The sequence below is a fragment of the Pleurodeles waltl genome, chromosome 6 (genome assembly GCF_031143425.1).
Source record: "Pleurodeles waltl isolate 20211129_DDA chromosome 6, aPleWal1.hap1.20221129, whole genome shotgun sequence".
NCBI lineage: Eukaryota > Metazoa > Chordata > Amphibia > Caudata > Salamandridae > Pleurodeles > Pleurodeles waltl.
The window spans coordinates 123,806,354-123,833,272 of NC_090445.1; the positions used below are offsets into that span (position 1 = coordinate 123,806,354).

The 26,919-nt window shown below is 43.2% G+C and overlaps 1 protein-coding gene across 3 annotated transcripts in view; it reads right to left on the reverse strand.

The window, feature by feature from the left end:
* Window positions 1–26,919, reverse strand: part of LOC138299332 (uncharacterized) — a 106,960-nt gene that overhangs the window by 25,669 nt on the left and 54,372 nt on the right. For all 3 annotated transcript variants that reach the window (XM_069237519.1, XM_069237518.1, XM_069237520.1), the window contains one exon: window positions 12,439–13,439. In XM_069237519.1, the coding sequence (XP_069093620.1) occupies window positions 12,439–13,439 (1,001 nt within the window). The remainder of the gene's footprint in view (window positions 1–12,438; window positions 13,440–26,919) is intronic.

Genomic DNA, 26,919 nt, shown 5'->3' on the forward strand with positions numbered 1-26,919 from the left:
TAAAAAATGTATAGGTTTGCTAGGTTTCCCTAACTGCTGGCTGAGCTAGAGGCCAAAGACCAAAGCTAGGCACTTTGCTGAAAACAGGTTTGTTTTCTTTAGGAAAATGTGATGTGTCCATGTTGTGTTTTGAAGCATTTCCTGTTGCGGGCACTAGGCCTACCCACACGGTGAGGTACCATTTTTATTGGGAGACTTGGGGTAATGCTGGGTGGAAGGAAGTTTGTGGCTTCTCTCAGATTCCAGAACTTTGCAGCACTGAAATCTGAGGGAAAAGTGTTCTTTTGCCAAATTTTGAGATTTGCAAAGGATTCTGGGTAACAGAACCTGGTGAGAGCCCCACAAGTCACCCCTCCTGGATTTCCCCAGGTGTCTAGTTTTCAAACATCCACAGGTGTGGTAGGTTTCCCTAGGTGCCGGCTGAGCTAGAGGCCAAAATCCACAGCTAGGCACTTTCCAAAAAACACATCAGATTTCAATGTGAAAATGTGATGTGTTCATGTGGGGTTTCCTATCAAGGGCATTAGGCCTACCCACGCAAGTGAGGTACCAATTTTATCGGAAGACTTGGGGGAACAAAGAATAGCAGAACAAGTGTTATTACCCCTTATCTTTCTCTACATTTTCCCTTCCAAGTGTAAGACAGTGTGTAAAAAATATGTCTATTTGAGAAATGCCCTGTAATTCACATGCTAGTATGGGCACCCTAGAATTCAGAGATTTGCAAATAACCACTGCTTCTCAACACCTTATCTTTGGCCCATTTTGGAAGTACAAAGGTTTCCTTGATACCTATTTTTCACTCTTTATATTTCACCAAATAAATTGCTGTACACCCGGTATACAATGAAAACCCATTGCAAGGTGCAACTCCTTTATTGGCTCTGGGTACCTAGGGTTCTTGATGAACGTACAAGTCCTATATATCCCCGCAACCAGAAGAGTCCAGCAAACGTAGCGGTATATTACTTTTGAAAAAATGACATTGCAGGAAAAAGTTACAAAGTAAAACGAGGAGAAAAATTGCTGTTTTTTTCACCTCCATTTCAATATTTTTTTATTTCAGCTGTTATGTTCTGTAGGAAAACCTTGTAGGATCTAAACAAATGACCCCTTGCTGAATTCAGAATTGTGTCTACTTTTCAGAAATGTTTAGCTATCCTGGATCCAGCATTGGTTTCACACCCATTTCTGTCACTAACTGGAAGGAGGCTAAAAGCACAAAAAATAGTGAAAATGGGGTATGTCTCTGTAAAATGCCAAACTTGTGTTGAAAAATGTGGTTTTCTGATTAAAGTTTGCCTGTTCCTGAAAGCTGGAAAGATGGTGATTTTAGCACCGCAAACCCGTTGCTGATGCCATTTTCAGGGGAAAAACACATGCTTTCTTCTGCAGCCCTTTTTTCCAATTTTTCTGGAAAAACAATTTAATTTTAGCTGTATTTTGGCTAATTTGTTGGTCTCCTCCAGGGTAACCCACTAACTCTGGGTACCCTTAGAATCCCTAGGATGTTGGAAAAAAAAGGACACAAATTTGACGTGGATAGCCTATGTGGACAAAAAGTTATGAAAGCCTGAGCACAAACTACCCCAAATAGCCAAAAAAAGGGCTCAGCCCTGGGGGAAAGAGTGGGGGGGGGGGGAGGGGTGGGGGTAGGCCCAGCAGCTAAGAAGTAGAAGTGGTGCTATGAATTTCTATTTTTTTAATGTAATCTAGCACCTACAAGATCAAAGTGCCAACCACAGGTACCTGGTCTTGCGAGACCAGGTCAAAGTCAAAATTTACAGCTGACTGTGTGGTTCTGACAAGGGGCTGGGCTGGGTCCGATCTTGGCCCACCTTCGGACTTTCTTAATCTATCAATCAGTATTTGTAAAGAGCAGCTACTCACCTGAGAGGGTCTCAAGGCGCTGAGGGGGGCGTCATCCATAGAGTCACGTCTTGATGTTCTTCCTGAAGATGGTGACCAACAGGCTTTGTTTGAGGTGCAGGGGGATGTTGTTTCAGCTCTTTGCTGCATTGTAGGTGAAGGATCGTCCTCCGGTGGTGGTTTTGCAGATGCAAGGGATGGTGGCCAGGGCCATCTGGGCGGAGCGGAGGGATCTGGCGGGGGTGTGGAAGGAGACGCGGTGGTCCAGGCAGGCTGGTCCTGTGTTTTTTTAAAAGGTTGACTTTCAACTAGTCAAGGCCCTAGGCTGTAACTGAGGCTGAGTCATCGACGATGAAGAGCCACTGGATGAGGTCTCGGTGAAGCCATTGATGAAGGCAGGGAAAGCTCTGAGCGAGAGAAGCCGGATTTCCAGACCGAGGAGTTTGTCTTTATCAGTGGAGTGCTGGTTGCATCAAGGATGGTGAAGATTCCTATCTCCTGACTTAGATGTTTTTCTAAGGCTTGGATTTACCCAGAGGAGCAAGGCTGCAGACTGTAGGTGAAGAGGCCTCCAGTCACCAGGATGTCCACCTGAAGAGGATTTGCTGCTGCAGAGAGGACGTAGTGGGAGCTACGGTGAAGTCAATCCATCCAGCGATATACCCTGCTCAGATTGGCTGGCAGGTAGCTCCTGACTTTCTGTTGGCTCTCAGAGCAGTTTTTGCTGAAATATTTTCTAAGTCCAAGGTTTAGGATTTTGGTAAGAGAAGGCCACTTTAACCACATACCAACGGTCCAGGACCTGGGGAGGCACCGCTTGGGGACTAGGACTCACTCCAGCAGCGACAAGCAGCAGTAAGCAGGTAAGTTGTAGGGTCTCTGAAGCTTGTTGTGTCCCTGTATCTCACACAGGAGGCCAGCCAGCTAGCCCTTGGAGTCACTCTAGTGGTCCTGGGTTCAAGGATGTAGGGCATCGGGACAGTCCATCAGGACATCCAGTAGCAGGGAAGCAGGACAGTCCTTATGCTGAGTCTTTCACAGGTTCAGATGTGATCTGAAGGGTGGTTACGGGGGTACAATATTTTTTCCTGGTGCCAGTCTTTGTGTGTGGAGGTAAACTTTGTCCTCCCCCCACATCTGCTTCTGGAAAGTTCTTTCCTTCCCATGTCAAGGCTCCAAACTGTCTGTGGTGTTGACAAAAGGCTGGTGTCAAGTTCCTTTGTGTATACTAGAAGGAAAGCCCTTTGACGTGTAAATGGAGGGCACAACAACTTCCTCAGTGTCCTGACAGAATGGTCCATCCTGTCTGGCCCTTCCTGTCCATAGCTAGTCCCCCTTGTGCCACTCTCTGGGAGGTAGACACAACCCCCCAACATAAAAGCCATTCACAGTCATATGACCAATGACGCTGGCAGAAGGTGCAAATGATTGCCACAAGAAAATGTCAATTCTCTAAAATTGACATTTTCAGTAATATGATTAAAATCCAAATATATCATCAAAGAGGATTTTTCAATTCCAATCCATTTGAGCCTAAACAGCAGAGCTCTATCAGCTCCCAATCCCAAGGTGACACTTATTAAATTTAATAAGGTAACCCAGTGTCAGTCAATGGAAAAAATAGGCCTTATCACAGTTAAAAAACAATCTTAGGGATTTTTCACTGGCAGGACACGTAAAACATAGGGGTTTTTCACGGACAGGACAAGTAAAACTTAAGTGCACATGTCCTTCTTTTTAAATACCATGCACCCTGCCCTAGGAGTTGTTTGGGGGTCTACATTAGGGGTGACATTTAAGTACTAAAATGGAAGGTTTAGGCCTGGTGAAGCTATTTATTTTGCCAGGCCAAAATGGGAGTTTAAATTGTATTACTTGTTGCAGTGGCAGGCCTGAAACAGGCTTTAAATGTTACTTTAGTGCGTGGCACAATGAGTGCTGCATGCCCACTAGGAGCATTTAATTTACACTGGATTCAAGCTAGCCTGGCTGATGAGGGGTGATACCCGAAACCGGTCCCAGGATGCTTGTTTCTGGTCAAGCGTGGACCTGGCCTTGCAGATCAGGCTGGATTGCTCCCAGGGGGGTTGGGGCAAGACTGATTTGCTTATAGCTGGGCCCGAACTGGAGAGGAATGGTGAGAAGAAGAATGATGGATTCAACACAGATCTCCTCCGACACAGTACAGGCAAGAGTGTGCCCTTAGGAGGAGAGACACTTATCAATCATTCAGAAGTGTAATTCGCTCATAAAAGCCTCTCATCAAACGGCGAGGGCAGTATCCTGTCTTCTTAACTCAGAACATTTCATTCTCTAGACGTAAGGAGGTTTTTAAAGTTTTATCTTGATAAAACACAAGACATCTGCAGATTGGACCAATTATTTATCAATTATGACTTTCATGATAGAATGACACTTCTGAATGATTGATAAGCATCTCTCCTCCGAAGGACACACTCTTGCCTGTATTGTGTCAATGGAGGCTACCAGATAATGCGATGTTTGGACTGGAGTAGGTATTGATTTGCTGAGGTCGACATGAAGCCCCAACCATTGCAGGAGGTCGCAAGTCCAGTTGTAATGAAGCTGGGCTTCCTCAGATGTTGACGCCTTGATTAGCCAATCATCTGTGTATGGGTAGATGAAGGTTTGGTGTTTCCTGCGGTGGGCAGCTACTACTGCCATGCACTTGGAGAAAGTTCTGGTTGCTGATTTTAGGCCAAATGGAAGTACTTGGCCCTGCCCCACCATGAACCTCCAGAACTTTTGATGTTGTCTGGCTATTGGAATGTGAAAGTATGCGTCTTGAAAGTTGATGTAACAAAGCCAATCCCCCTGGTGTAATTGGGGGTAGGTTTGATGTAATGCTAGCATCCGGAACCTTTCCTGCCAAATACATTTGTTGGCTGTTTTGAGGTTGAGTATGGGTCTGAATTTGTTCTTGTCTTTCTTTTTCACCACACGGTATCTCAAATAAATGCTCGTTCTTCGTTGTTTGTGTAGAACGTGTTCCGTCACCTGTTTTTGTAAGAAGATATTGACTTCTGACCATAGCAAAGGGAGATGGAAATTGGACAGTTTCGGAGGTATGGACAGTGGAGAACTGGTGAATCTGAGACAATACTCATTTTGCACAACATTGAGAACCCAGTTGTCTTTTGTTATGTTTTTCCTCTATGTCAGATAATTGGAAATGCTTCCCCTCCACTGCATTGGGTAACAGAAGAGGGGGAAGTAATAATTCAGGGTTTAGATCCTGATGGTTTTTGCCACATTGAGCAGGATGCTAGGTGGATCTTCCCCTGGTCTGCTACCATTGGTGTTGCTGATAGGGTTGTTGATGTGATTGTTGGCGACCCTGATACCATTGAGGGGTTTGAACCCTCTGAGTGTAGAAAATGGTGTTGATCAGACCAGAAAGATTTTCTCTGCTCTTTGGGTTTCTCTAATCCTATTGCTTTAAGAGTCTCCATTTCAACCTTCATGCGTCCTATCTCATCATCTGTGTGGCTTCCAAATAGAGTAGAGCTGGAGAATGGGAGAGTTAGTATTCTCTGTTGGGACTCTGGCTTGAGGAATGTGAGGCGGAGCCAAGAATGTCTTCTCAGAGAGATGCTGTGGCAGTAGTCACATGCTGCTAATAAGAAAGAGTCTGCTGCTGTGCTTACTACTTGATTGGAGACTATTAAATCTTCATTGAGTATTTCCATTAAGTCTTCTCTTTTATCGTCTCTTTTATCTCTGGAGAAATGTTCTGCAAACTGTTGCATGGATTGCCATAATGCCATATCATATCAGCCAAGTAGAGCCGTTGCACTTGCCGCTTCTGTGGTGGTTGCTGCCATGCTGCACACCTTTTGACCCACTGAGTCCAGCTTTCTACTCTCCTTATTGGGAAGTACTGTAGAAGCAGGAGTAGTGGTATGGTGCTTTTTGCCGCTACTACAATCAGAGTCTGGAGACGGGTCAGTACGGAGGAAGGCAGGATCTTGCTCCAGAAGGCAATATTTATTTTGGAGCCTTGATGGAGCCAGTTTTACTGTGGCTGGAGTCAGGAAAAGATCCATAGCTTGAAGGAGACCTGGCACCAGTGGAATTAATGGTTGTGATGCTGTCCTGTGTTGAAGTGTTTTGAAGATTACTAAGTTTGAGGGGGTCGGAGTGAACATAGGAACGTTAAGCTTTGCAGCTCCCCTCACCAAGCCCTCCTGGAATGTGGTGATATCATCCACCAATAAAACTCAAGTTGGAAGAGAATCTGACAGTGTCGGAGAGCATCTTGAGCTGTGACGGTGCCTGGGACATCAACTGATTGCAGGAGTGGTGCTGGTATAGGAGGAACAGTAGGCAGTGGTGGAGGAGGAGGTGGTGATGGTCAAAGAGATGAGGCTGGTGGAAGAAAACATGGTTCAACCCTCGTAAAAGAGGAGTATGTTCTGGAATACTCCGAAACTGGAGAGGAATAAATGCTTCTCCTCTTTGTCCTTGCCTCATGTAGTGTCGTTGAAGGACTCCTTGACGTTGACCTTCTTTGATGCCTCAACATCGATCTACTCCTTGCCGGGGATGCCTCAACGTTGATGTTGCCCTTGACGGAGACCTTCAACGGTGTCTCAACGTCAATGGGGACCTTGACTGCAGGTGTTGTTGATGCCTCGGTGCCGATGGATTACTTGACGGTGACGCTGAACGAGGTCTGTGTGTCGACGGTGTGTAACGTCGACCCACTTTGTCTCAATTGTTGAACTTCAGTGCTTTCACAACATTGAGCCGGCTGTTGACGGCAAACAGGCAGGCACTGTCGATCCGCTTGACGTCAACCAGGACCAATGTTGTTTTTGCGCTGTTGTCTTCTTTATGGATGACTGAAAGACAGCTAACAGGGCCCTGGTAGATGAATGAGCCTCTCCTCACCCTGAGCTCCCACCTTCGAATGAAGCTTGTTGTCTTCGCCGCTCCTCAGAGCCATGGAAGAGAATTTTCTCCCTTTCTCTCAGAGTGGGCCTGGAAAAGATCTTGCACTGGTGGCAAGACTCACAAACATGACTTGAGGGAAGGCAGATTATGCAGACTTCATGTGGGTTCGTTTTGGTCTTTATTCTCCCGCAGGCAGGGCATTTATTAAACAAAGATGGCATTTTGTTTGACTAAATACTTCACTTTTCTGTCACAAAAATGAAGAAAAGGCTAGACAGAGATGAAAGTCGTCGAATGGAACAGTTGACAACAAACTCTATGTGGATTTTGTGCGGAATAAAACCTAAAAAAGGCAGAGTTCAATGCTCCAGGATCTTGTCAGCAGAAGCCGTAAAAAAGAACTGAAGCAACTGTCATCAGCTGAGCATGAATGGGAAACTGGTGGTCCCTAGGCTCTTAAAGGCACAGCCTCTATTTTTAACTCTTATAATGACAGCCTGTGGGGCTACACTTTTCTGTTCTCCTTCCTTCCTCTCTATACTCTTAAAAAAGGCTTTGTAAAAGATATTTATACTGTTTTACAAAAACAGCAAGCATTTATATGCATATACAGTTCTCCTGGCCCTTTTTTTAACTACAAGATGAAAAATTGGACAACTGTAGCCTATTCCTAGAGGATCCATAATATGTTTTGTTCTCAAGTGACTCTGCAGGCCTTCCCGAAGAAAGGCGAACATCTACACTTATAAGATATATTGCGAAAAAGTGCTCTGAGGTCCACGCACGTGGGCAGAACTATTCAGTACATATGCAGATCCCCTATGAAAGAAGCCTAATTACAGGAGCACTGAATAGACCTCCACGCCCCTTGGGATACTGGCACAGTGTCCAAGATAAATTTTTCTTTTTAGTTTACATAATGAAGGCACATTTTTTTATTTTTGTTTAAAAAAGGTCAGCTAACTAAAACTAAAATTTGACAGTATCCTCAAATTCTAACTCTTACAAGGTTAAAGGTAAAGGGGGTAGAGAGTTGCTACATGTTACTCAGACAGCAAACTAACACTGTCCCATTTAAAGCCACGCAGGCCATAGATCCAGAGGACACTGCTTAGCAGTGTAATGGTAGTTCATGTTGGAGCTTGTGCTAGATAACTGAAGTACAGTAGAAGACTGTAGGGTTTGAAAGGAGGATTGTTTATGAATTTAGTAATGATTTCCATGATCGATCACTAGTGAAAAAGGTCACGTACCTGTAGTCCTGGTTCTGTATCATATCTTCAATGAAATCATAAAAGCTTGAGTAATTACCTGATGTGTGAACTTACCCCGGAGCACCGTTTTGCAAAGACGTTTTACATGGAAACAGCATCACAGAATGTCTTTATCCATGGGTATATATTCAGATCTGTGAAATGGAAGCCTAAAAGAAACCTAATTCTTCCGTGAGTGTTCGAAGTAATCCTGCAGGATAGTGTCACAGAACTGAATTGCAGCATCTAAATGCAGAGAAAGCCCTTTCCAGCAGAAAACATAAAGTTACAAATGCAGCCTAGTAGGCTTACATTTTACACAAAAAGAAAAAAAAGAAGCCTTTCCTGTCAGGTCAAGAACTTGGAAAGCACCACTGCCCAGAGTGTTTTGTCCTGGCAGGTGCCTCCCAGAGTCACTTCTTTTTAACAGCATAGAATAGAGAATGATTATATATTACTTCAGGATCAATGCATCAAATTCAAGGACTGTAGGCATGCTTGTTGGATTTGGCCCTGAAGTCTGGTAGAAGATCTGGTTTGCCAGGTAGTCTCCTATGATGTACAACCGACAGATCTACAAGGTCCGGGTATCAGCACTGTCTGAGATATTTTGATCTTGAATAGCCTAACACTGATGGCAGGCCATGTTCCGAATTTTGTTGATGTGTTGTGTCCACATTGATGCTTCTACAGTGAACAGGTCAGAACTTAGGCTCTGGACTGTGACTTTGGTGATCTTGAGATCGGTCTCCATTGGTGGCGAGAATTATGTTGTGTTTCTCTGCCAACTGATCTTTTCCCCGTAGACCTCACTCATTGGTGTTTTGTCTTGGTCAGGAGATGTTAAGGAGACTAAAGCAGGCTGAGAGGCGGATCTTTCTAGCCTCTTATTCACCTCTTCTACCCTCATGTGCTCCAACAACTGTGTTAATGGATACAAGTGGTTGCCTTTAAGGACTCAAAGGCATCTAGGGGCACTTGGAGACAAACACTGGCATTCTGACTGAAAAAACATAAGTCAGATATAAAAAAAAAAATGGTCACTCAAAAGCGGGTGGTAAAATACATCGAGTGAATCAGGTAAACATATTTTCCAGGCAGGAAAAAATGAAAACATTTGAGGTAAAAGGCCCCAGCAAGTGTTCTGACATATTTCTCTGACAAATCAGAAAAAGAACTGGGTCTGGGAGGCAACTGCCAGTACAATGCACTCTGGGATAGGGTGCCTCCCACGTTCCTAAAGCGATAGGCTTATATTTTCTTCCTCTATACAATGTAAGCCAATCAGGCTGCATTTTCTACCTTCATTGCATATGCTGAAAAGGGATTTCTCTGTGTTTCGATTGCAATTCTATGACATTTGGAGGATTATTTTAAACAGTCAGAGAAAAATTAGGCTTCTTTTATGTTTCCATTTCACATATCTGAATATGAACTCACAGATAAATACATGCTATTTCCACTGAAGAAAACTTTGCAAAATAGTATTATGGGGTCTGCACACGCAGTGGGAAATTATTCAAGTGTTTATGACAATGAATGAAGATCCTACGATGCAGAAGTACATTTTCCTCTTCCATAACTCGAGCTTCAATTTTATTCACAAACAACAATAAAGGAGATAACTCACTCCTATTCTCCTAAGTGACAAACACTACACTACTATAGAAAGAGAATTGTAAATGAACAGACCTATACATTTACCATGTAGCCAAAAAGATTTCCCAGAGACGACTGACTCACTTGGATATCTGATTTGGAGTCATGATCTAAGCTCTAGCGCCCTGGAGAGATGTCAACTGAGCACTAGGTGTCTGCTCTGTAAATGCTAGCATTTGGAATATTCCACTGCAATACATATCTTTTTTCTAGTTGAATGTGCTCTATGCCTTCCTGTGAGAAGATTTATTTGCTTTATGGTAGCAATGTAGAAACCTCCTCACATGTAAAGTGTGGAGTGATTTCTTTTTGCGTGTATTGATAGAAAAAATGTGAGAAAATGTAGGGAGTGTCATAGTCTTGTTAAGTCTGAAATTACTTTTGAGAGGAAGGTCTGTTGGATCCTTACTACGTTACCCCTGTTCAAAAATGTATCTGGCTTATCAGAAGAAAGAACATTTGTTTTGCTAATCTCCGGTGCATAGATGATAACCACTAGTAAGGCTACCAAGAAAGGTGCTCTAGAGAAGCTCTGTGCATGGGGAGATGGGGGGAGAGATGGGAGTCAGTTTATAGTGTTAGAGCAGAGTGGGATCCTGATTTGGATAATACTTTTCTATGGCTCTTCAAAACTCTTAATTATAGGTAAGGAACGAGGCCTGAGAAAGGCTTTTTCTTTCGTAATACCTGTTACACACACTGTTGTGAGTACACATTTTGAATCAGACTTTGTTAAGATTAGAACATAAGTGACTACTGTTTTTTGTGGCACCTCATCAAATCAACAATGTTCTCCACAAATAAAATATAATACCTCTTCCATGTGAATGTAAAAGATGATATGATAGACAGTTTGTTTGCTTTTTTCAGTATGTTCATGAGGTCTAGGGGGAGACTCGAGTGCCAATACTGCAGACTTTTTGGAGGCAGTCAACAAGTTCAAACAAGTTTAAAGACTATAGGTTCTGATGAATAATCTGCCACGCGCTATTGTCAGCTAGTCCTATCTGCACTGGTGGCATGACCAAGTGCTTCCTCTTAGGTATCTAATGAGGAAGTGCTGTCTCTGTCTTGTGAGGATTCCCCCAGTCTGAAGGGTCTGTCCATGCACAGATGTAATCCTCTACAGAAATACCTCCTCAAACCTTTGGTCAAAGTTCACACCATTGCAACAGAGTCCTTGAATGGCATACCCTTCCATGTACAGTGCCTTAATGCTGTGTACCTAAATGGTACGTCCATCAACACCATGGGCCTCGACAATGAATGCAGCAATATCAAGCAGGGCCTAATTTAGAATGCTGGTATTACTGGACCAGAGAGTCTCAATGTTGATGAAAAGTGCTGTGACTGTTGCAACTTGTGCTCTCTTCTCTTTTTCATAAACCTCTCCATGGGTAAAGTTCAGGATGGTCTCAAACACCTCAGTAATAGTGCTACTCTGGCCTTATCTTTAGTGACAGACCCATCTACAGCAGACTCTGAGGTAGCTCTGGACATAAGCCAAATCTTCCTGATATCTTCAGGCCCACCTGAAATGCACAAGATATATTATGTCACTGTTAGAGATACTCACAGGGACGGTTTACGAATAGTTAAAGCATGGTGGCTAAAGCAAATCGCAAAACCATTCCAAATATTATGAAGGACAAAGAACTTCAAACGAAACTGAGGGACTCCAAAGTCAAAATCTAGCCGGAAATAAATGTTTAGGTACGACATGTTCAGGCATCCTGTCTGCAGAGACTAGAAAACTGAAATGCCAGTTAAGGCTAGAGGGTTCAGCATGAAGTCTTATAGACGCTGTACAGTTTTTCTCCCTCTGAACTGAATGCATATAGTTCATTTTAAGATAGATATTGCAGGAAGAGTTAGGTTCTGAGGCTTTCTTATTTTCACGTTTGGTTTTAGTTGGCTAGCCTAAATACAATAAAAATAAAAGAAAAACCTGCCTTCAGGTAGGCATATAAATAAGTGCATAAAAGACAAGCATTCCTGTGTAGCTATTAAGGACCTAATTAAAGGTGCCTCAGTAAATTCCATCCTGAGCAAACTGCTATTTGCGTGCAGATCATAATTATTAGTGGTGCAATGTTTATCATAACCTGTAATTATTGGGTGCAATTGACTTCATACCCCTGCCACCATTAAATTTCAGCGAATCAAACCTGGCCCAATTATACAAGATAAAGGGGCGAGTACAGCAAGTACCAAAACCTGCATCTGATGCCACAAAAAGTCAGAATAGGCAGTAACTATTAAAACCGATAAATTTCTAACTCATCGGTGACTAGAATTTGACTAGAATAGTACTTTTATTTGATTAATAAAATTAACCACAACAGTACACACGCCTTGGTGACTACTTTTATCTGGTGCAATAGTTCTCCTAACTACTTTAGCACAGCTTTCTACAAATCTGCTTGCCTCTTTCTCCAGCAACATGACCAACAGCAGGTGTTATGACCCCATTGGAAAGTGACTAGCTCCCCACAGCGTCAAGAACAGGTACTAACCAGGCTATGAGCCCTCAAAGTCCTAGTCACACTGAAGTAGGCAAGGGCTACCATGTCAGCCTATTATTACTCTTTTACATTTATGTTGTTAAGCTTAATTTGCGCCTTAGGATGTTCAATACTTGGCTATCTAATTCATGTCAGTAATTTTGTAATCTGTGAATTAGGGCTTTGGCTTTATATTTTAGTATTTGATTAGTTGAAGGTGATAAAAATGTAGTTACCAATCGAGCTGTTTCCGGGGCCCAGCAGCAGCCTGGCTTGGCTTGCTTTAGCTGCCTCCTCATTTCTGCTGGACAGCAGGTCATTTTGCTCCTCTAGGGTCCGCATCTGTGTCTTCAGCTGTTCATTCTCCTGCTCCAGCTCTTTAATTCTTCGCTCCTGCTGAGCAGACACCTCCTCCCGGGAGGCCAGCAACTTCCGCAGCTCAGTTACCTGTGTCTCCAGCTCCTTGACTAGTTCTGCATAGAGTCCTGTCACCCTGCTCCCTTGAATGAGGCTCCTACTATGATCTACCTGGGGCCCAGTTACCCTACTTCCCTGGAAACTGCTATTGCTGTTGTGGTTTGACTGCGACCCAGTCACTCTGCTCCCTTGGATGCTGCAGTTGTGGTCTACCTGCTGCCCAGTTTTCCTTCCTCCGTGAATGTTGCTATTTATGTGGTTTGCTTGCAGCCCTGTCGTCTTACTTTCCTGGGAGCTGCTGCTGCAATGGTCAGCATGAGGCCCAGTGGTTCGGCTACCCAGAATGCTGTTACTGTGGTCACTGTGTAGTCCAATGGTTCGCCCCCCCTGCATGCAGCTATTGTGATCAGCTTGCATCCTAGAAGTTCTGCTCCCTTGGGTACTGAGATTGTTGCGGACAGTGCATTTAGACACATCTTGAGGACTGCAATCCAGGGAGAATCCTGGCTGTTCCTGGACAGATGTGTTGCTGTGTAATGTTAAAGGTCCAGGATGAGTGCTGCCAAAGTCTGTGTTCATAGCTAGCCGCACTACATCATGATGGTTCTCAGCTCTTGAATCGAGGTTTGTGCCCTGCAAGTTCTTTCCAAAGGCCAAGTTCGGAAGCTCCTGTCCACTGGGTCGCCGGGGAAAGGACAAGTTTACGAGGCTGTGAGACTGGGGTCCACTGAAGGTTTTCTGACGTTTCCGAAGTTTGATATCTTCTTCTTTGTTCATCCCATAGTGACAGCTTCTGCCCACAACGGCCTGAGGGTGCCCACTGGAACCAAAAGAAACCACTGTTAGTTTAATGAAAAAATTAACACCTACTGTCTTGAAAATCTAAATCCCCTTAAGTGTAAATGCCTATCTAGACACTTTAGAATTAATACTACCTAGACTTAAATGTTCGCCTAGGTTTCTTAACGATTTGTTTTTTTAACCTAAGTGGTTTATATTTTCCCAGAGATGCACCAAACTGGGTTTATTGCTTTACATGGCTAAGCTGTAGCATTTACCTTCTAGCACGACCCGAAGTACCATACGAAATACATTGACATGGCTAGTGGAAGATGGATGTGGAAACTTACGGTGACTGTATGATTTGTCCTGCATTTTAGACATGCTATATAAAGCTGATATTTTGAAAAGTGCCTCTAGGCGACTTCCAAGTGCTGCACAGCTTTTTCGCTCGTGTATGCACAGTTTAGTGCTTCCAAGCTTTATCTTGGAATTTAAACAACGATATTGCCAAGTCAAATTCCATAACCGGGTTTCTTTGTCCTCCAAGTTTTTCACTTATCAAATACCTATTTTTCATGTATTATTTATTGCAAGGCTGAATTCACTTTCTCTGTCTCGCTCAGGCCTAATGCAAGGTTCTCTAACGTAAGAAAATAGAACTCCGCGAAAGAAGCCCAACGCTTCTCAAGTGCACTATTTAAACACAGAGGACCTTTGTAGATTTAATAAGTAAGGATGGGAGTGTCTCTGTGAATGGACATCGGTTTCTACCACAACATATGGCTGCGCCACTGCCATCACCGGCCACCATACACATTCCATTTACATAGCGGGCATAGTAAAAAAAGAAAAAAAAGGTCTGTGTCAAAAATCTGAACTGTCTTGCTCACCACACTGTATTTCCCATCAGAGTATTCTCTTTTCTAAAAATAGGTGAGATAGAAACTCAAGTCCAAAATCTTCCTTTTTTTCCTTATTTATTTTTCCTGTGAACAATATTTTCACACGATATCTCCTTATCTTAGTAACATTTTCTTCTATAAAAAAAAGTTTGTTTTTTAGAACCGACGTTGACTAAAATACCTAATTTCTATGACTGTGGGCATGTATTTGAAGTATAGGCCAACATAGCTATCTTTCAGGAAAACCTTTCAAACAACATCATGACGTGCGCCTATGGCAGTGAGGTTTATAAGTCGAATCTCTGGCCCATAACATGTAGGCAAATCCCACATACCTAGACACCCATCCATATATAAAAATATGTCTAGGAAGTAATAAGAGCTTATAGTCTCAATGATAACTTGCTAACATTACGAGTAAATGGAAATCTGAGGTGGCCTTGAGACTGGGTTCCGAGCCTAAAATGGGGATTACCAAGCAAATGAACTGACGAGGACTACATTACAGGTTGTTGGCACTGAAACACATATAGCAGAGACAGCATGTGTCAGTGACCAAAGGAGCTACAGAGCACACCCACTCCTTCCAAAGATCACCTCCTAGAACTAAGAGACCCAATATGCTGCCTTAGATCTTTAGGTGAACAGAGTAGGGATGGGGCAGTGCCCTTCTCCAGCAGCACTGGAAGGAAATCAACAGGGTGTCCATCAAAAATGGAGGCACTTTCAAGCAGGAGCCATTGAGGCAGGGTGCTCCCTTTCTGGGTTTCCTGTTTAAAAAGGCTCCCTTGAGCCAACAAGCTGACGAGCTCTGGTTGAAGCACCTGAGTGCCAGTGAGTGGTGCAGAAACCCGAGAGGACTTTTGGCAGTATTTCCAGCAACCCCACAGACAAAGCTGTTCTCTGCTGATGAAGGGCTTACCCAGAAACACGTGTCCAGAGATTTACAGCACTTGCTGCACCTACTAAGGTGAAAAACGTTATTTTACTTTATGGATAAAAAACAAACTTGTACTGCATTTATCATGATGCACTGGGGCTGACTGCATGCTGGAGTGTGAGGCAGGGTGCTCCCTTTCTGGTTTTGCCATTGGGTGTGTAATAGGGAACTAGAATTGAAGAGGGCAGAAGAAGGAGTGTACCCCCATAAATGGAATAGGGCCTATGACGAGCCTGTGGACAGATATGGGGGCCAGTACTCCTCACCCCAGGTCTCACAGATCCTACAAGCAGAACTACAGCAGCTTAAGACTGTAAGGAACACTTAGCCCCTCATTAAAAGTGTGGTGGTCCTAAGACCACCACACCCACTGTGGCAGTCTTACCACCGCAGACTCGGCGGTAAAGACTGCTGCATCACAAGTAGGTCGGTTAGGCAGAAGCCAAACTGCCATAATGCCGCCCAGCTGCTGGTGCGGTCACATGACGCGGCCTCTGGTGAGATCCTTCGGCCTGGCGGCAGGCCTCATACCAACGGTCGTATTAGGAAGCAGCATACCGACAGCTTTTTCGCAGCAGTCACCCCGCCACGAAAAGCCTTGCGGTAATGCACCTGGCGACAGGGATCCTCATTCTTGTCGCCAGCACACAAACCCCCACACGTCCACACAACTCCATGCACCCACCCACTTGCAAACAACCCCCACCCAACCGCACATATCCATACAAACACCCCCACCCTCTCTCACACTGACATACACACTCCCCCAGTCGCACTCACACATACGCACCCCCTCTGCAATCATTCACCTCCCCATCCCCTCCGCATTCATGCACACCTCCACCCCCTCCACGCACATATACATTCACACACTCCCCCTCCGCATACGCATACATGTACACATCCCCCCTCATCTCCACACCTGCACACACACCCCCTCAACCGCATACATGCACAAACCCCCACTCATCTGCACACTTGCACAAACCCCCATTCATACACTTGCATACACCCCCCTCAACCACATACATGCAGACACACACACCCAACCGCATACATACACCCCCAATCGCATACATGTAGACACACACCCCCAACTGCATACATGCAGACACCCCCAACCACACGCATCCATCCTGGCACTCCCACTCACTCGCCCACAAACACGCACAAAGACATCCCCATTTGCACACACACTCAGACACCCCCATTCGCACTCGTACACACACTCAGACAGATACCCCCACCTCTCTGCATACAACCACACACGCACTCGCACCCCAACACCCCCTCCCCTCTGCTTCCATTCAGACGCACACACCCTCCACGCACACCTGCATACACACACGCACACCCATTCTGCTACACATACACGCACACACAACACACATGCACCCAACACTCCCCCTCCCCCTTTTTGGATGGTTCACTTACCCTGTTTTGGTGAGGTGGTCATCTGGAAGGGGATGGGTCCTGGGGACTTCCACCGCCAGCACTGCACTGCTGTACAGGACACCGCTGCTCCGTATTACAATGTATAATATGGCGGGCAGAGTCCTGTTGGCGTGGCATGGCGGTGCTGGTCATGGGACCGTCTCTCTTCCTACGTTGGCCAGGGTGACGGGGTCAGATTTAATTCGAAGCAAATCTAAATATGGCGGTGTGTTGGCAGCAGGGGCTTCGGTGGTCTTGCAAAAAGACCACTGAAGTTGTCATGAGGGCCTTAGTCTTAGCTACTCGAAGGGGATGGGGAGTAGGAAGGTGAACTCCTCTGGCTTGAATTGGGACATTCAGCACTACTGGACAGGCAAGACCAACCAGAACACATTCTATCCCTGCACTGTACACCTGCATCGTGGAGGTGATAGCCTGCATTTAACCAGTTGAAAAAACCTGAAAGCCCATGCTTCTTTAGAAACAAATACAAAAGGACATATTGGGCTATCTCCATACAATGTCACAGAGCAAACAAATCCTTGACATACTAGTTGCTAGCTGTTTCTGAACCGTGGAAAAACAACTTGAGATGAAGGTCTGACTAGGCACACAAATATAGTGACAAAACTGGACTATATTGGACAAGATGAGTGCTCTTTTGGAGAATGGAAAACATACAATAAACAAATCAACTGCACTGCCTTGTTGACAGAATGGACACACCAGGGTAAGCAATTGTGCAGCAAGAACTCAAACAAGAAGACCTAGATATTCACTCGAAAAGAGCAAGCATATGGGTTAAGGACCTGGAATAGAGAGAGTGAGGTGAATATGCTGAAACCTACATGCTAAATTCAATAGCTTTGGGTATTGAAGATAAATCCATGTCTATCATAATAAGATGGATAGATAGAGTCCCAAATCCAACAAAGAAACAACCAGAGACGCTATTGTAAAAGTTCACTACTATATTGTCAAATAAAGCACTCTGATAGAGGCAAGCAAGAAAAGGATCATAACATTTAAATAGTTTGTGTTGTACCATGATCCATGGGTATCAACACTACCATGCAGACAATACATATAGTTTAGCATAAAAAACAATTAGAACACATTTGATACAAATTATTCAATGTCAAAGGCAGACATGACAGCTATGCTCTTCATTTCAGCACAACCTTGATCCAGGATGCCAACATCCATGAAAGCTTTTCAGGAAGTGTGTTTGTGTTTAGTTTTAAAATATTGCATGGATCCGACCCCCCCCCCCCCCCCCCCCCCCCCACCAGACCTATGCTGAACAACCCTGCTTCAACGTCTTGTCTCAAAATATATGCCTTCACAACACTTGGGACATTCACTTTGCTGCTGAGAAAACATAGCAATCAAAACAAGTATATGGAAATGAATCTCCTTATTGGTTAACTTTCTCTTGACCATTGTGTTTGAACCCCTTCAACAGGAGAACTGAGATGAGGAAATATCTTGTACACTCATACAGAGACATTCTATACCTTAAGACACCTCACCTGTTGTCCAAAGTAGAGGAAATACAAAGATAAGTTGAATGCGTGGGTCACATGCTGCCAATAACCATATGGTGTGACTGACTGTGTCCATTTGAAAAGCCCCTCTATTTTAGAAGCACGGGAGGAGAACAAGGAAAACAGACTTATTATGATTAAGGAAATAATTGAGAGCCACAGGTTGATAAAGACAGTGCTATGGACCTAATTCGCAAAAGAAAATATATATACCTTCTTAGCCTGCCTACAGCTGCATACCTTCATGGAGGAAACATTATCGGAATAGGAGACTTTAACTTGGGCATATGCAAGTTACACACATACAAAAAATCTCAAAATCGAGCTCTTATTAACTATATTAAAAGACCCACTTCAAGATGAGTGAATACTGCAAAATTAACAAGACAGAAAATGTCTTGAATATTACAACACAGGATGCATTTAAGATAGTGATTAAGAGGAAAATGGCAGCCATTATACCAAATTTGAAGTGACTCTGAAAAAGATAAATAGAAAAAACCAAAGTAACTAAATGTTTTAGAACAATAATATAACTTCCTATCAATAACAAGCTACGCAAAGACAAATCATTCACACATACTGCAGATAGGGCATACTTGTACTGGTAAAGCGAAAATTGAACCCTTTTTAGAGATTTTTATGAAATAATTTAGATAAATGAATATTCAGATTGAGTAACTTGTTACAATGGAAGAAGAGACACAAGTTACAAAGTCCTTGAATTCTACGGCAGGACCGAAGGCGAGGGTTAGGCTGTCTCTCTTTCCTTTAGCCTTTAATAAACATAGAAAAGGGGCAACATTGCGAAAAGAAACCCACAAGTCCCAGGAATCCTTTAGACAAGAGGCCCTCTAATCCACAGACACAATCCTCTTCAAGAGCCTCTCCTGATGTTCGTTCCTCCTCTTTCTTCACTGCTCCAGCAGCCAAGAAGGTAAGTACTTTACCTATCATGTTTTCTTCGTGAATGTCTGTGCTTGGATATAAATGTTTAGCGTTTATGCAAATCATGTGGTTTATGAGTTGTTTTCCTTCCACAGCACAGCTGCAGGAATGCTCATTGCTCCTTTGCGTACGCTTTACTGACATTTCTGGAGGGCTCTCAGGTGCAACGCGGTCAGCCAACCGCTAGAAGGGCACGCACCGTTTTGATTCGTGCTCAGCACACTCTACCCCCACACGACCGGCGTCAGTTTCACTCATCAGTTTCAGAGTGAAACGTGCCGGACGCTCATCACGCATCCCCAGGGGCAGTGTAATTATCATCTTCTCACCCGAGCCCCGTCTGGAGTCTGAACAACCGTTTAGTAATGGATAGGGCCCGTAAATGTGTATTTTTCCAGGACACGACACAGGTGGCACATCAACCCCTCCGACTGCACGGGGTGCAGAGTGCCCCAATGCCTTCATGCCTATTCAGTGAAAATACTGTTGGTATTTGGTCACAGGCCGGTTATATTGCCCTCTATTATTGGCTGACTGCCGTTTACTTCAATTCAAATGAAGGATTCTGCTGATTACCTGGGTGAGGACTCTCAGGAGTAGTCGGAGGAGGAGGAAAATACTTACCTCCCCATTGACAGTGAGTTCTGTCATATTATAGATATGTCCACCTTTAAGGCAATCTCACAGGTTGTGGCACCCTTGGAGAAGAAAATACTTCATTTACAAACACACTGCCTACAACCTCTCTCAGGAAAGGAAGATCCATCTGGGCCTCTGGCACCCTCACATCCACGGCAGCCCAAGGCATCTTTAGGAACAGTGCATAAACCCGCAAATGAACCAGGGGTGGACCTGGATGCCTTTGCAAGGCTAAAGAAAACTTTTATGGAGTCCCACCCTTCTCCTATGTCCCCCTCGTCTGTTCCCAATACCTCCAAAGTTCCCCTCCATCCGGGGGACGGCTCTGACTCTCCTTCAGCTAGTAATGGGGAGGTTGACGGAAATACTCTAGGCCTTGCTGACCATCTGCTGCCTCTTCCTCCCTTTCGGAGGACCATAAGTCAGACAATGACCAACCTCTCTCACACTCGGCATTGCTGGACCCTGATGAGCTGCTACATCCATATTCTACACAGTGATCTCTGGCCCCAAAAGGTCGCATCCTATGTGGCGAGCCGCCTCAGGAACTTCTTAAGAGCAGAATGCTCCCGACCCTCCTTGGAGGGTAAAGTCGCCATTACTCCGGACATTGATCCTAAGATGGACACCTTTTTGGCAAAATTTGTGAGGGACCCCAAAAAAAGGATTGGTCGGTCTTGGCGTTCATGCCACGACACACTGTTGGATGTTGCCGGTTCCCTCACGAAAATCCTGGACAGGGAAGAAGATACCAAGGCTTCTGGTACTCTCATATCCCCTGAGGCTATACTTTTTTAAGGCAACGCAAATTGTGCTATATCTACAGAGAAGTGGTGTTCCCTCTTAATCAAGATCGACCCCAGACTGGGGGAACTGGCATCGTCAGAAACCGGCCCAGTCTCTTTCGAGAACCCTTCATCTGGGAATTAGGTAAATTTGTCAACACATTTACCTTCTTGGATAAGGCCCAGACATCAATAAAACAAGTCTTCACACTTTGTGTTTTTGCAAGCACCGATCGTGGAAGGGGGTGCTCGACCGGTAGAGGTACCTTTTAAGCTTCTAACAGAATGGGAACACGGCAAGGGCATAGGCAAGATTCAACCTGATTAAGGACCTTCTATCCCACTAGGGGACATCCATGGCAGAGAAGCTCCAGAAGAGGCTTCAGGAGCGGGACTCCAACACCTCTACCCAAGGTGAGTGTGCAACCCCCTTCAGGGCTCAGGATGGGGGTCAGGTTGGCTATGTTTATTCACAATTGGGAGGTTTTGACTTTGGATGCCTGGGTTTTGCAGACAGTTCAAGTGCACATCTTGTGTGACTATATAGGAACAGATTTCTATGTGTATATAATGATAATTTATGGTCTTAGATCATTGCATTAGACATTCACCAATACAGACATAGTGGGTGCTATGTAGTCACTTGGTCCTGAGCTTTTGGCTATTTCCTATTACAAATGTTCTATTCTACTATAGGATTAGGGCATATTATGGTCCTATTGTGATCAGCTTTTACTGCTGCTCTGAATTATTGACTTGATTTGTATCCTTGGAACGTTAGGAAGTGGATGTTTGGTTATTCCACTATTAAGACGCATCCATAAGGACTTTGTTTATTGATGAATATATGTTTCCTCCATCTTCCTTCTATTATGCATATTTGAACTATTGGGTCTGATGTAGAGCTTAAGTTACTTATGTTCTATTACAGTTATTTGACCTGAGTGATTACATACTCACAGTGTGCCGTATTCCTCTACTTCTTTACGTGTTGGTAGGTTATAGTTTTATTTGGTTAGTTAGTGTTATTCTGCCTGTTTTTTCCTCATGTTGGTATTCTTTCTATGATACGTTCCATGGCTTTCTCAAACATGGTTAGATATGTAGCACCTTTCAAAGAAGATTTTAGCATTCGTCAATCAATAAAGACTGCATTGGACTGAGACCTTCGTGACTTTCTGCATTCCAGTTATACTACACCGGAGTAATGTTGAGTGCTGTGGTTTAATTCTGGTTTATTGCATCGTATGTGCTCTGCTGAGTATATGTTTATGCCCTGGGGTAGTACGGCATAGGTAACCATACAGCACCAACTTCGATCTTAGTGAACAGTACAAACCGCTAGCATTATTGTTTGACTCTCACAGGATGTGCAGTGTGATATACCACTACTACCCTCTTTTTCATTTTGTTTGCATTCTATGTATTCGAGTTACGTGTAAGTACCTTATTCTGACAATACTGGTTATTCTGATTATATATATATATATATATATATATATATATATATATATATATATATACACGTATATATATATATATATATATACACACACACACACACACACATATATATATATATGCTTTCATGCATCTCACTGTACAAAGGGACAGAACTATTCAAGCTCTACTAGAATACTGGTTTTATGTTTAATGGTGATGAAAAGCAAGTGATCTTGTACAACGTTGATGGCTACTGTGATGAGTTGGTGCTCTTAGGAAGAGAAACACTGATTTCTTTTTGGATTGTAGGAACGGAGTCTGGCAAACAGGATTAATCTAAGGGCTTTTGGCTGAAGTCACGGGAGAAAGAGGAGTAATAAACGTCAGGAGGATGGTGCCTGTGGATTGGAGGGCCTCCTGTCTGAAAGATCCATGGGACTTGTAGTTTTTCTCACAATGTTGCCCCTTTTCTGTGTTTGTTAAAGGCTGCTTGTTTACAATGAAGCGAAGAGAGACAGCATATTTCTCGCCTCTGTGTCCTCAATAGAATTAAAACTTTCCGTTACAATAGCTAGGCAATTTTCCATTCTACCAAATTGACAGTCTCTGATGGTTTAAGTGGTAGAATTCATAAAAACAGTTAGAAATCTATTTACAGTGACATGCTAAATTGAAAATATAATGCTCAGCCCTAATGCAAGGAAAGATGCCAAATAAGCGATCTCATATAGACCTGTGCCTTGACTGACTTGGAAGAAAAAATGTTAACATTCCGGCTAGAAACCATGAACTACTTCTGACAGGTATTTGTTGGCCAAGATCAAGGTGGATTCCTGCAGATAAGACACAACAGCATACATTGGGCAATCCATCTACTGAAGAAGAGGGAAATGACGAGGACATCAGTAGTTCTGGTATCTCTTGATACAAAGAAGGCATTCAATCAGATACAAAGGAAATTCATAGAAAAATAACTTGGAACGGTAAGCTTTAGTGCAAACTCACAGACATGGATTCTAGCCAGTTACTAACTAATGTCCCGAGTTGGTATAAGCATATTGTCCTTAGACAAGATTTGAATTACCTGGGGAATCAGGAACGGATGCCCCATCTCCATTCATAGTTGTGCTTACAACTGAACCCCTAGCAAATAAGATTAGTAACAAACTTGACATTTTGATGGGGCAGAAGCATTAAGCATTCAGGATTAACCCAATTAAAGAATTAGTTGACTTTTAGGTACACATAGAGAAGCTTGAAATATTAAGTGTACTACTATCTGCACAATAGATCTCACAAATAAAAGCTACCTGGCCATTTAAATAGGCTACGAAAAGCATTACATAACTGGGCATTCAAACTACAAAATCAACAAACACTCTAGTCAAGGCTACCATTTCTGGACTCCTCTAAGTGATACGACATAATCTTCAAAAATAATCACATCTGTTTAAGCCTTGGAATGTCAAGATGGAGCTAATTAAGGTGAATGCTCTTCCTGTCTATTATATGTGTTTCAGAACATTCCACTCCTATTGGAAGAAATACATTGAACAATTACACACATGACTCACAAAGTACCCATGGAGAGGGAAGAAAACCATAAATCAACTACAGTACTGCAGAAATCCAACAAGCAAGGTGCAGACACTCTCCAACATAATAACCTTTTATCAGACCACCCAGCAGATCCTCACAGTACCACAGGAGACAGAGGAAAAGGACAAAACATATTTGCATATAGGGAGAGCAATTTGGCACATTTTATGACAATGAAATAGAACATGCAATCCATACACAAGAAGCCCCAGGAAGATACAGTCTAAAACATGAAACAAAATGGCTCAACATCTTCCTCTCTCCCTGGACACCTACGGCCGAGCTTTCATGCAGAATTCATACCAGGTTTTGGAAGGACCTACGTGACAAGTAGTAGGTAATAGCTACTTGTAAATTTTCAACATAGGCTATGCATAAGAACATTTCAGCTCCATATAGTAGAAAAAAATTACACTACACCCAGTAAGGAAGTGAGTGGTTTACCCAGAAAGCAGGTCTGTAGCTACAAATTCCTTCACCAAATTACAAATTACAAAAAAATCAAATGAGCTAAAACTGAATGGGCAAAAATGAGACACATATAAAATACTGGTATATGTGCAACACTAGAACCCATCGCAGAAGATAAACATGAACAATTATGGGTATACATAACAAGAAAAAATCATAGCGCCCAAAATAGAGAAGCCCACTTTAAAACTATATGTGGGGCGCGGAGCCGGGCACAAGATGACAGTGGATGCATGATTCTGAGTTCCGCGTCTGCAAGAGGGTATACTCCATTCTGCAAAGTGCAGCATGAATTCTGATGGACACCTGATGCCAGACACCTCTATGGGCACTTTACAAGTCCAGATAATGCATAGCGTGCCTGGAGACTCCTGACACTACAGCGAGAAAGACAAATGGCACTGGCCAGGTGAGCCAGAGAGATGCTGGTGGTTGGGTCTTGCACTGCACCTCATGACTCGTGAGATCTGGGAGGAGAATGTGGCACCCGGACTTGTCAGACCTAGTGGTAAGCCCACTCTCCATGGTGACAGAAATGCCCCATCTCCTCTGTACTGTGGCTTAGGCAGTGGGGACTTGCTGGTGCGCCCTAAGCCTGGGCCCACAATTCTGGGCAGTGTTGTTGGCAGGTGCAGAGTTTGGTGTGGCCTGCTGGGGCCTCGTCCCTTATAGAGAGATCCAGAGTCCGTTGCACACCTGACTTGGGACTACTGGTGATGGAGAGAAGGGGGAGTGAACAGGATGTCAGAGGTAAGATACACTAAACTACCAGTCAGGTTGCATGCTCTGAATCCTTTTGTACAACACATAATGCTCAACATAATAATGGAACAATAAAATAATATGGAAGTACAGAAAGTAATGGATTATTTGATAAGGGAGTTCAGACATTAAATGATATAGGTTTATCCTTGTAAAAGGAATCACCTTTAGATTATTTGAGATGTAGCATAAGGAAAAATTGGGTAGAGTGCAATGGGGAATGTTTTGAGTTAGTGTATTGTTGATTGGGGTCAGCTTCATGTAAATATTCACTTTTTTACTTTTCTATAATGTTGATTTTTTGTTAGTGAAAATAATGTTGCACTGTATAAAATCAATAAAAACAAGCATTAGCAATCTCATTAGGTCAAGCATTTAAATGAAAGTGTCAGTCAATGACTGGGTTGGAAGTTCTATAAGTCATCATACATGTACTCTGTGACGAATCTTAGCACTCATAAGTCCATTCTTCCTCAAACTGATTCATTCTTACATTCATCCTCTTACACAACCACAATAAACTCGCATACATACTACATCAGCAAAATATGCAACATAAATTAAAAGAATATAAGTAAAAAACAAAACATGCTGCCACCTAAAATGGTAGACATATGCTTGCACTAAAAATAAAATTAAACATAGCAGCTTATGGCCAGCTTGCAATGTTCATGGTGTTTTGTTGTATTGGATTTGCAGCATGGTTGCCAAGTTTAGAACCAATGTGTTGACCATCTTGAAATGGCAAAACTGTAAAACTACTGACAGTATCATTCTGTGATGGTGGCCTGATCTAGGGGTTGTGGCCTTGCAGGATGTGGTGCACCGTAGATTAAATAAATGACAAGCAAGGAGCCTGCTATCACTGTCTAGGGAGCTGTACAATGCTCTAAGAATAAAGAAAATAAAAAGATAAGAAACAAAGAAAAAGGAGAAAACTGAAGGACTGTCCTGGTAGTGAGGCACTCTCATTTTCAGGCGGATGTGCACGTGATCACAAAAATGATGTCACCCATAGGGCAATAAAGCTAATATCTGAAGTGCTGCCTTATTGCCTTATGGTGAATATTACAGGTGTAAGCGAAGTGTATCAGACATTGGTTCTACTGCATTGGCTCTATTGCCCTTGTGACAGAAATTTCCTGACCTTATTATATATATATATATATATATATATATATATATATATATATATATATATATGTAATTTTAATGTTTCTTATTATGAGATCATTGCAGACAAGTAAGTCAATGAGACCTTCTGAACAAATCTAGCCGCACTAGAACACTTCCCAAACATTTGACAGCCATGACCCAATTTTTAGAACAACAAACTTTAGTGACCCACACAGCTTTAATGGACGTAAGGTGGGTGATTTTTTAATGTAACTAAAGCATTGTGTGGTAACGCACTGTCATTTACAGGCAGCACATTTCCCATGGTAACTACATCTGCATACTGGTTTACTGATAATAATATCTTGCACACAAATGATAATTGTGCTAATGGTCATCCTACAGCGTCTCTGTAACCAAATAACATCCTCACATAATTCATTTTACTTTTCTTTCTCTGACTGCAAAGTGAGAAGGGTTTGCCCTCTGCCATGGATGTGCAGCAAATGTGACAAGATAAATACCGAAGTTAACGGCATCTTTTTTTATTGCTTTTACTTTCCTCACCCACAGTTGGGAAACATTGCTTTTGAGTTTACCTCTGAGATGGGAATCAACACCAAACTCCTTGAGTACAAAAGTAATCTGTAAGATTCATGTGCCAAAATACATGTCTGCAAGCTTAACAGAGTAAAATACCAATCCACCCTTAAAGGGATAGTGGCTTAAACATTTCTATTGCATAATAAAAAGAGGCCTAATGCCTTTTATAAAAACAGATCAGAACTATGTCATTTGGCATAACATCTCCCACTGAACCAATCAAGGCATATAGGGGGTCATTCTGACCATGGCGGTAATTACCGCCATGGCGGAGGTCGGCGGTAGCACCGCCAACAGGCTGGCGGTGCACCGCTGGGCATTCTGACCG